This window comes from Octopus sinensis, linkage group LG5 (assembly GCF_006345805.1).
Source record: "Octopus sinensis linkage group LG5, ASM634580v1, whole genome shotgun sequence".
Classification (NCBI taxonomy): domain Eukaryota; kingdom Metazoa; phylum Mollusca; class Cephalopoda; order Octopoda; family Octopodidae; genus Octopus; species Octopus sinensis.
Genome location: NC_043001.1, coordinates 74,646,027 through 74,658,526, shown reverse-complemented (window position 1 = coordinate 74,658,526; position 12,500 = coordinate 74,646,027). Strand labels below are relative to the sequence as shown.

Here is a 12,500-nt window from a genome sequence, read left to right as displayed (position 1 = left end):
CAACTGCGTTAGCTGTTAGGGCGTTGAACTCCAGGTCATAAAGTCAGGCTTCAATTCCTGGAACGGGTAAATGTGTGTGGTGAATTGTGTTCTTGAGCAAAACACTCCATTTCATGTTGATCCAGTCCATTCAGCTAAAGATATAAGTATCAACGAAGTGCAAGTGCAGTACACACTCTCCCTCTATCTGTCACATCGTGGATGTTCCCTTAGATCAAGATTAGGAGGACCAAGAGTGTGTCTATGACTGCTCGTGACTTCATAGGTATCTCAAACAATTAGCATCATACAACATGCAAGCTGATCGTACACGCTTGCGAATGATGGCTATGTTTGAAAATATATATATATATATATATATTAGTTATTTATTTATTTATTTATTTATTTATGCGCCCTTTTCAAGCCTAGCCAGGCTCATGGGCCCGGTTTCCCGGTTTCTATGGCGTATGTGTTTCCCCCAAGATGGACGGGACGCCAGTCCATCACAACGTTACTCAAGAAACAGGAAGAGAGAGTGAGAGAAAGTTGGGGCGAAAGAGTACAATAGGGGTCGCCACCACCCCCTGCCGGAGGCTCGTGGAGCTTTAGGTGTTTTCGCTCAATAAACACACACAACGCCCGGTCTGGGAATCGAAACCGCGATCCTCCAACCGCGTGTCCGCTGCCCTAACCACTGGGCCATTGCGCCTCCACACACACACACACACACACACACACACACATATATATATATGTATATATATGTCTGTAAAAACTGTCTGATGAACGGCAACGAGAAACTCAGAGTAACAGATTTTGTTGAATTTTCTGCTGCTTTAAATAAAGTATATATATATATATATATATATATATATTTAGTGAAGGGAAGAAATGGAGCTGAACGAAGATTCAACATATATATATATATGTATATTATATATATATATATATATATATATATATATATATATATAATATATATATATATATATACATACATACATATATGATATATATATATATATATATATATATATATATATATATATATATATATATATATATATATATTACAATATATTTAATTAGTGCTAACATCTTTATTAATTGGCAGGTTTAAAAGCTAATTAGAAATTATTATGTGGTTAAGAAAGTGTAATATTAGTCAATAGTTTGTGTTTTAAATATATCGGAAATTATAGGAAAAAAGTTCCGTGAATGTTTCGATATATTACGACGTCATCCACGAAACATAGTGTTCACTGTACATGCAGGAACATTCATGAGAGAATCACTCACTAAATGTAAAAATAATCCTGAAAATGGCTTAGGAAAATCGAAATGTTTAGGGAATATGTTACGCATATATGCCATCTGCAGGAAAAACAAAAGTTAAGTGCTAACGTATTTAATGCAAAGGAACATTATATAGCTAAATGGAAACAATGAGGATTGGAATGAAGTCATTAACACAGAATCTAGTTGTTCGTTGTCTTCACAATTGTAATATACATAAAGGAATAATGGATAAACAGACAGACAGACAAACAGATAGATAGATAGATAGACAGACAGACAGACATGTAAAAGAATCAACTGTGATTATGATGAAATATATATATTAATGTTTCATATTATGAATGGAAGGCTTTCTGAAGATATATTCAAAACCGATTACAGGAATCGCTAAAGATATATCTCCGTTTGTCGGTGTTTGGCTGTTTTTAGATCTCGTGCTGTCGTCAACAATTTGCGATTAATTCTGGCAGCTACAGTTCCGGGGTCCATACACTGGCGTCTCCAAGACTTCTCAGAAAATGTTCCTGGAAAAAGAAAGAAAAAGAAAAATGTAATCGTTTATATTTTACTTTTTCAGTCTTTGGACTGCAGGCCCGCTAGTGTACCTCCTTCAAGGGTTTAGTCGAACAATCCGTCCGCAATACTTATTCTACCGCTCCTTTATGCTGAACCGCTAAATTACGAGGACTAAACAAACCAGCAGCAATTATATGTATATATATGTATGTATATATATATATATATGTATATATATATACGAGCAAAACTCCCCCTGTCCGATGGCTGGTGCTGAGTTGTCAAACATTTAAACCAAATTTTCTCAAGACAACTTCTCCGACCGTCCCATAGGCCTCCCCTTTGAGAAACACTAATTTAACCTAAATTTGACACACCAGCAAAAGAAGAAATAGAGATAGACTTTTTTTCTATTCCAAAGAAAAACGATTTTATTCACACAAATATGCAACCGAAGAGTTTAAAGTACCAGTAAGTACATCACAACAGCTGATGTACTTGCGCGTATAAATGCACGTTCCCACAGCTTTATCGATCGCATTCTCAACCGGAATCGATTTTTGTAATTTTTTCAAGAATTATACACGCCCTGATACTGTCTGTATCTACATATCAAATTTGAGTGCAATCGGATGGAGGATGCCCGAGATCCTAGAAGACACACACACACACACACATACACAGAACGGATTTTATATAATAGATATGTATATATATATATATGTATGTATGTATGTATGTATGTATGTATGTATGTATGTATGTATGTATAAGATTAGCTTCTTTGTAGTAGAGAGTTGGTGGTTTCAACTACCATGAATCGTTCAGTCTGTTAGTTTCCTTCACAGAACGCTTGTATATATGGGTATTCATACGCATATGTGTTTATTTATATATATTTATATGTACAATATATACGTGTGTATATATGCGTGAAGGCGCATGGCTCAGTGGTTAGAGCGTCGGGCTTACGATCGTGAGGTTGTGAGCTCGTGTTGTGTTCTTGAGCAAGGCACTTTATTTCACGTTGCTCCAGTTCACTCAGCTGTAGAAATGAGTTGCGACGTCACTGGTGCCAAGCTGTATCGACCTTTGTCTTTCCCTTGGATAACACTGGTGGCGTGGAGAGGGGAGGCTGGTATGCATGGGTGACTGCTGGTCTTCCATAAACAACCTCGCCCGGACTTGTGTCTAGGAGAGTAACTTTCTAGGTGCAATCCCATGGTCTGTGTCATGACCGAAGGGGGTCTCCGAATATGCGTGTGTTAATGTTGATGTAATGTGTTTATAAACAGGTTTATAAAGCAGCCGTAGACGAATGGAATAAACACCAGCTTCTTCACTTCTCTTTTCTGTCCTATTTGTCTCTCTCTCTCTCTCTCTCTCTCTCTCTCTCCTCTCTCTCTCTCTCCCTCTTTATATATATATTCAATCGGACAGGATAACTATATTTATATTTGTTACATTAAATAACGGTTATAGAATATTAGCGGTTTCGATGTGTAAGTCCATCTTCTTAAATATTAAAAATTTAAAGTCAAGGATTAAGAAATAAAAAATTTGGAATTAAGAAAAAATTAGAAATTTAAACAGTTTGTACTTATATTCTGAGCGTAGTAAGAACATGTTCTTAACTTACAAGGTTGTGAAGGAAAGCATCTTGTTTTGTTCGTCATCCTTTAGATAAGCAATTACTAATCGATTGTCTGATTAATTTATCGTCCGGTCAATTAATCTATCAGCTAGGTTTGCAAAAATTCCTTTCGTTCTCAGTCGTGACCTTGTCAATGACATGCTCTCACTACTACTGGTCTGCTCTGAAGAAGATGTTCTCCATTGCAAGAAAATATATAGTTCTAGACACTAAGCTACATGCCGTAAATGAAATATTTACAAAAGAACGGTGTAGGTTATCCGATAGCCGCAGAAAGCTCTAAGTTGTTTACAAAGATGACACCATCAACAAGAGTGTTATACACAGATGAATGAAGAAGTTTAAGGAAAGAAACCAACACTGAAGACAAACCAGACTGTGGTAGAATATCGACTGCGATTATTGACCCGAATCGATAGTGAGTGCACAAACTGATTTGCGGGAATAGATGAGTCACATCTGAACTTGCTGCACAACTGGAGTTTGGTCACAATACTTTACAGAAGATGGAAGACTGGCTATAGGAAGTGTGTGCAAATTGGTAAGCACGACAGTTGACAACCGATTTGAAGAAGAGAAGGGTGGAAATTTGCTTCGATCTACTAGAAGTTTCTGAAGCCAAGAAAAGACACTTTTCCTATCGATCTAATGACATGAGTCGAAATGTGAGTGAATATTTATAATCTGGAGTGTCATCACGCCTTTTCTCCAAGGCCTAAGAAGTTCGAGAGCCAACAACTGGCGCAGAAGTTCATAGTGACTTTTCTTTCGGTTGACAAAGGCATCATGTTCCTTAATGGTCAGCAACGTGGCTGTATCGGGAACAAGCAAGCGGTACACTGAGACACACAAAAGTGTTGAAGAAGCCATTAAGAGAGGAAAACGAACAATTCACACATTCACCAGGACAATGTGCAACCACACACTTCTTCAGCAACCAGTTAGACAATCAGCACATTGATCTGGCTGGTGGTTACCCGCCTCCGATGCACACACACACACACACAACACACACACACACACACACACACACACACCACACACACACACACACCACACACACACACACACACACATCCCTCGTAGATCCGATGTCTCCTCCGACTTCAAACTTTCTTGGTCCAAGGAAAGACAAGTATTCAGAAACAACAGTTTAATGACAAATGGTGTAAAAGTGTCTGTAAAAATGAGTCCAACAGTGCGCATCGGAATTTTTTCAATGATTCGAGAATTGGTTTCAACTATGGTACAAATGCTTCGCTTATGTTGTAGACTATGTTGAGTAGTACCTTTGTATACAGGAACATTTACTCTACGAATACGAGTAATCCGAACGACCCATCCCAGTTAATTATGCTAACTTTCGCACCACTTTCAGCTTAACTCTCGTACTACAACTTCATAATAATGAATTAAAGTGTCTATATTAAAACAAAATTAATGCAGACAGAACAAAAATTATAAGTCGCACCTCGATAAAACAAAACAATTGAAGCTACATTAGAGCCTGCTTGATATAAATCAAATTATGCATCTCATAGATACCACAATCTGTGGTTGTAACCTTTTCCAAACGAATAGATCGCAACAACAAGTGGGAATATGAGTATTCAGAATAAGAGACAGCCACTCTAAACTAATTATCGTAACACATTTGTAAATTAATCTGCTTGTTCATTAAATATATCAGAAAACGTATGAGTGTTTCGGGAACATAAGACCTACGCGCACCATTTTAACAATCATAGACATCGATGAGGAGTTTGACTCCATCCCACACCTCGCATAAAACAAAATACTTCATTAAGGCGATCAAACTACTAACCAGGTCAGAATGAGAGATTAGCTGCAGCTATCTGACACAGCTGATCGGACATTCAGTCTCTTTGGCAACAACACTTTTTTCGATGGAGACAAACACGCGCGCGCAACAGTATATACGAAGAGAGAGAGAGAGAGAGAGGAGAGAGAGAAGGAAGGGGGAGAGACATTACAATTTATTAACTGAACACGATTGATATAAACACTTTCCCTCTCCTCGTATACGTAAAAAGAAAAATGCTCACACATAAACAGAGAGAAAGGGAAGGATGAGAGAACAAGAGAATCAAAACGAGAGAAACATCAAAACGTCTAATGTCAAATAGGTCAGTGCCGAATCAACGCCAAATTGACGACACCAAAACAAGTGCGCCAAAACGGCTGCTCAAAAAATGTTTTATCATGTTTCTAAATCTATGGAGTGTACAATAGTAGAAAAAAGTTTAGCGTCTATGACATGCTACTAGCATGTACCATGCTTTTGCTGATTGTTTTAAATGCGTATGTAATCGCGAGCAGACAAATAATCCCTCTCGTTCCACTCACATTTTACTCGTTAACGCTCAATGCGTTAACGATTCTGCCAGCTCGCTACATCACAGAACTTTATAAAGGTGGTTTAAAATCTTTTTTCTCAGTGGTCAGCAATTCCGAGTGAGGGGGTAAGTCGATTACATTGGTCCCAGTATTCAATTGGTACTTATTTCATCGACACCGAAAGAATGAAAGGCAAAGTCGAATTCGGCAGAATTTGAACTCAGAACATAAAGATGAACAAAATGCCCCTACGCATTTTTTTCCGGCGCGGAAGTAATAATAATGCAAGTACAATATGCCTAAATTCTCGTGCTGAAAACCATATGATTCGTCACTGCGTATGTGTAATATGGCCCTCAGATTCGTTGAGGCAAAACGTAGCTGAGAACATGGTTTTGTAGGGCTGCGTTCTGGCATTTGGTCGATAACATGTGGTCGTTCAGGGTTGACCTGAGGCAGCACAAGAACAGCAACAAGAACGATAGCAATAAGGCGGTGTGCTGGCAGAAACGTTTGCACGCCGGGCAAAATGCCTAGCAGTATTTCGTCTGCCGTTACGTTCTGAGTTCAAATTCCACCGAGATCGACTTTGACTTTTTATCCTTTTGCGGTCGATTAAATAAGTACCAGTTACGCACTGGGATCGATATAATCGACTTAATCCGTTTGTCTGTCCTTGTTTGTCCCCTCTGTTTGTAGCCCCTTGCGGGTTGTAAAGAAATAAGAACGATAGCAATAAGAACAGCCAAAATAACAACAGCAACATCATAAGCATCAAAGCTGTTTATAATGCGAATCCTGAAGAAGCCTCTACGTCGTCACACGATCTGCTACACATATTAGTCAAATTTGCTTTATATTATACTCTATCGTTTGTGTTCGGTTCATGATCCGAAGATAGTGAGTGCTCCAATCTACTCAGCTGCTGGTACAACCGGCTGCTGGTACAACCCTCCTTCTTCTTCCAAATATTACATTCTAGATGTTCTGTTGCCTAATCGTCGGAGAGCCTCGTGGATTTCTATGTATACTCGAGACTTCGTAGCTACCTAAACTCCCTCGCGAGTGAAAACTGGCTATACTGTCAGCAAAAGGGAGAGGTAGACATTGGATAAAGTAAGCCTCGATATGCTATATCCGAAAGAAATACGAGACGACCGTACTTGGAATGCTTATACTCGTAGGTTTGTTCAGTCGTATTTAAAGACTCCGCCGGTTACGACGACGAGGGTCCCAGCTGATACGATCAACGGAACAGCTTGCTCGTGAAATTAACGTGCAAATGGCTGAGCATTCCACAGACACGTGTACCCTTAACGTAGTTCTCGGGGATAATCAGCGTGACACAGAGAGTGACAAGGCTGACCCTTTGAAATACAAGTACAACTCATTTTTGCCAGCTGAGTGGACTGGAGCAACGTGAAATAAAGTGTCTTGCTCAAGGACACAACGCGTCGCCGGGAATCGAACTCACAACCTTACGATCATGAGCCGAATGCCCTAACCACTAAGCCACGCGCCCTCACTCAGTCGTATTAAATCTAGGGTAACATAACAATCGTTTATAATCCTTTCTGCTATAGGCACAAGGTCTACAATTTTGGGGGAGGGGTAAGTTGATAACATCGACCCCGGTGTTTAACAGATACTTATTTTATTGACCCCGAAAGGATGGAAAGCGAAGCCGACCTCGACGGAATTTGAACACAGAACGTAAAGCTGATGAAATGCCGCTAAGTAATTTTTCTGGCGTGCTATTCTTTCAGCTCGCCGCCTTATACTTGTTTATAAGACGATCAGGTGTCTCTGCACTGTCACACAGCATGCTTCAAATAGCCACTGAATATCTCAGAATTCTCATAAACTATCTTTAAAAAGGAATACTTTAGATAATGGCATAGGAGAAACTCTGGCTGAAGAACACAAGGAAGTGTCACGGTTGGAACACTTCCAACCGTAGTAGGCTAGTTGGAAGAAAACTGACCTAGGGTTAAACAACAGTTTATTTTTATTGCGAACCTTAGGACCACATTGATTTGTAGGATAATTATAACAGACTGCATATTCCTCATTGCATAACTAGTATTGTGGTTCTTGTCATTGTTGACCCTATGCCATGTCAGGTTAGTTCAAGCTCAATCTATTTTAAGAGAGGGATTTTAAGGTAATTTAGCCGCTATTTCCTGCATGGAGTTCATCCGCCTAGAAACACCTTTATTGGTGTCGATATTTTTCGTTCAGCCCCAGGTCAGCATCTATTATGTAGACCTTTGTTCAAAGTTGTCCCAACCTAACCATTCAGGGATTATTTGTATTCACTGAATCAAGTACTACATTACGCGATGTAGCTTTCATTTTAAGACGGATGATTCGGCAGCCATTTATAGCAGATCGATCAAACACCTCGTGCCTCCTGCTGTAGCTATTCCTTTATATTTTTACCAAACCTGTTGGGATAAACAGGAACTAATGGCCGCTTTATAATTTGAACGCAGGACTTGGGATCTAAAACTAGAAAGAGTGCCTAATACAAACACTTCATTTCTATTATAAGAGTGAAGAGTGTTACAATAAAAATGGTGACGAAGTCTCTTATCATTGTTTCCGTACTCTATGTATATTATACTCTATGTATATATATATAATATATATATATATATATATATATACATACTCTATGTATATTACACACACACACACACACACACACACACATATCTACTGTAACCTCGGGCAGAATGAAATGTGAGTGAATTAAGACGGGAACTGAAAGAAAGAAAGAAACTTGAATATGTTTGTTTGTGTGTGTGTGTGTGTGTGTGTGTGTGTGTGTGTGTGTGTGTGTGTGTGTGTGTGTGTGTGCGTGCGTGTGTTACGCTAAAAAGCGGTGCACGGTACCAAAACTTTTGACTAGAGTCAAATATAAAAAATATACACTTAATCGTTGTTAGAGTACCCGCATAAGCGAAGTCAAGACCGGTTAGTTTGTATTAGCATTAGTTGTTATAATGAAATCAAACGAAATAATATTTCAAATTCATTTAATACGTACGTTTCAGGTTTGCGTATATTTTTGAAATGCTTTAACTGAAGAAGGTTTACGTAATGGATGCATTTCCTATTATATGTTACGGAAACCTGAAACGTTCGTATTAAATGCTTTCAAAATATCACTATTTGATTTCATTTCATTCTTACAACGTATATAAACATTTAGGCACATAAATACATACATACATGCATACTTACATTATTATGTGTGTACGTGTATATGTACGTGTGTGTGTATGTGTGTGTGTGTGTGTGTGTGTGTGTGTGGTGTGTGTGTGTGGATGGGTGTGTGTGTTTGTTTGTGTGCGTATGTATCTCGAACCAGAGATTCAGTTCGATTCGAGGTGTGTCGAGTGTAAGTTCCTAACAAGCTGAAAGACGGCGATATCCACTGATATCAATTATTTTCATTCACCTTCTGTGCGAGCTCTCTCGTCAGTTCTGAAGCATTCGGTGTTTTTTTCAAATTCGGTGTCGTAAAGGGACGTTTCCCAAGATGCTATCATGCAGCTAATGGACATATGAACAAAACACATACAATATGTATGTGACATTGATATGTGTGTGTGTGTGAAATAAATGAAGTTGAAAATTCGCAGAGAATGTATGTGAAAATTATTTAACCCTTTCATTACCAACCTGGCTGAAACCGCCTCTGGCTCTGTAGTACAAATGTCTTGTTTGAATAAGTTTTGAATTGAAATCGTCCACCAAACCGTAGTCACAATTTATGTTCCCAACACTAGCTTAATGATAACCAAGTTATTTTACTAAATTCTTTGTTATATCTAAAATAATTGAGAGAAACATAGAGCATCTCAAAATAAATGTAGTAACGAAAGGGTTAAATTACAATGAAAACACTTAAAAGATTTTGTATGATGTCTTAATTTTGATTTATATACATCTTATATCCTATATATCGATCAGAACATACTGGTATACACCAGTGAAACACATATGAAGATAATGTAATTTATGATGATATAATAAAGAGCTCAATTAAATCGCTTTTGTTTTATGATATGCATAGATAAATAGTTTATTAAACTCCACGATGAATTTTACTGGAATGCAAGAATACTATGAATTTCCAATTATAATTGTTACACATACACCTACACAAGCACAAAGAGAGGGAGGATGTTATTCTTATTTAACCTGGAGCCAACGACACAAATAACATCTAAGCTTCCTGGTCACACGCGTTGCTAGAAACACCAACCAAATCCCTACACGTCCTCCTCAAACATCAACGTACTGTCTTAAATAATCATTTCTACTATATGTACAAAGACTGAAATTTTGAGGGAGGAAGGTAGTTGATTCATCGATCCCAATGCACAACAAGTACTATATTTTATCGACTCCTAAACAATGAAATGTAACGTCGACCACAACGGAATTTTAACTCAGAGCATAAAGCCAACAGAAATGCCGCTAAGCAGTTTTTACCGGCTTGCTAACGATTCTGCCAGCTCGCTGCCTTATGCTATGTTAAATAATGGACACATTAGAGAACGTAGTCGTCTATATTCCTAAAATCTTCTAGATGGTCGTAGTGAGAATAACTTTGATCAAAGCGTCTAGTGGGTCAAAGTTAACCTAGGTTTAAACAACAACAACATTACCCACATCAACAAAATAAGAATCTGAATTTAATATACAGCCCTCTTATACATAAGCTACTTATAATACAAAGAACACAAATATAAAACAAGAGTAATATAAACAAAATATGGCCATTAATTGCTTTAAAATCGCTGCCTTTTCCACCATTAATTTTAGATTTTGAGAATAATTAACTTCCTCTTCTTTCAGTACGGATGTTTTGATATGAAGTAGATAGGGTTTCTCCAACACACCGTAACACCCATCCCTTGACAAAGCTTGTTTGTGATTAGACATGGTTAGAACTTCTGTTAAATCTCAAAATCAGTTATTATTATTATTATTATAAACAAAGCTCTAACCACATATCTAAACAACGAAATGTGGTCTTTTGCGGTTTCTAATATATTTATTCATTATGAGAAACCGCATCATATTTTAATACAACAATGAGGAAGATATGAATGCTTTTTAATGTTAGCTTATACGTAGTCTCTTTTATTTTCTTGATTGATAATTAGCCTAGGCATAGCTGTGTGGTGTTAAGACGGTCACTTTGCAACTAATTAGCATCGGTTTCAGTCCCTTCACTGCGTGACACATTGGGTAAGTGTCTTCTACCATGACCCAAAGCCGACCAATGCCTTGTAAGTGAATTTAGAAGATAGAAATTGTGTGGATGCCAAGCGTGTATGCGTGCGTGTAATATACACATGTGCGCGCACGTCGTGTGTGTGTGTGTGTGTGTGTGCTTACCAACCGATGTCGGTTCGTTTGCGTCTCCGTGACTTTGCGGTTTCGGCAAAACAAGCCGATAAAATAATTATCAGACTTTAAAACTGGAGTCAACTTGTTCGACAAATCCCTGCATGACTGTCCCAGCATGGTCGCAGTCCAATGAGTGAAACAAGTAAATGGTAAAAAATAATGAAGTTAAACACACTCATATTTTTGTTATCTCAAATTATGAAACTTCTCTCTAGGAGAGCTTATACATGGTCATTCGAGCAGCTAGGATTATCAACCCCACTTCTCCATAATTGATACATTATCATCTGAAAAGAAAAGGAGTGGTGAGCGATAGTATGTTTGAAATAGTAAGATGTATGAGCATAGCCGGAACACCTTTGATTATATGTCTATTCGATGGAGGCGGTCTTGATACTAAACAACATCTCACTTATCTCCAGGTAAAAGAGGAAAGGACGGAAGGAAATTTTTTTCTAAAATATTTTCAGAATATTACTGCAATCAGAATTTATTTTAACTAATATAGTGAAAAAAAAGATGGTCATTTAATGAAGATACATATATATATATATATATATATATATATATATATATATATATGTGTAGAGAGAGAGAGATTCATACGTATGTGTGTATATATATATGTGTATGTATATAATATATATATATATAATACACACATACACATACATTCATATATATACATATCTATATATATTATATATATATAATATATAATATATATATATATATATATATATATATACATATATGTATGTATATATAATATATATATGTATGTATACATATATATATATATATGTATACATATATATATATGTATGCATATATACATATATAGACACACACACGCCTGGGTCACTGTGACTGAAAAACTGGTTATTAGTCAATGAAAAAGTTAAAATATGAGCAGGAATCTCACGATTTACCTGGAGAGTATCATAAATTCATATAATTCATTGTGTATCTTATGAATGTACAAGTGTCTATGTAAATCATGAGATTCTGTGTTCCCACCTATTCACGTGTTATGGATCTATATTTAGGAATTATACATGTGTGTATAGACGCACACATACACAAACATAACTATATACATTTATACACACATGCAGACACACACATTACATACGTACGTACAATTATACATATACATATGATTTTAGATAGATAGATAGATAGATAGATAGATAGATAATAGATAGATAGATAGATAGATGATAGATAGATAGGTAGGTAGATAGATAGATAGATAGAT

General features: G+C 37.1%; 1 protein-coding gene and 1 long non-coding RNA gene across 2 annotated transcripts in view; both read right to left on the bottom strand.

The window, feature by feature from the left end:
• Window positions 1–1,002: 1,002 nt before the first annotated feature.
• The window catches only part of LOC115212316, a 34,563-nt gene continuing 23,065 nt past the window's right edge, over window positions 1,003–12,500 (bottom strand). The window contains exon 2 of the mRNA XM_029781177.2: window positions 1,003–1,805. Coding sequence (XP_029637037.1) covers window positions 1,669–1,805 — 137 coding nt within the window. The 3' untranslated portion in view covers window positions 1,003–1,668. The remainder of the gene's footprint in view (window positions 1,806–12,500) is intronic.
• LOC118763347 overlaps window positions 8,873–12,500 on the bottom strand; it is a 16,790-nt gene continuing 13,162 nt past the window's right edge. The window contains exon 3 of the long non-coding RNA XR_004999101.1: window positions 8,873–9,002. This is a non-coding gene — a long non-coding RNA (uncharacterized LOC118763347). The remainder of the gene's footprint in view (window positions 9,003–12,500) is intronic.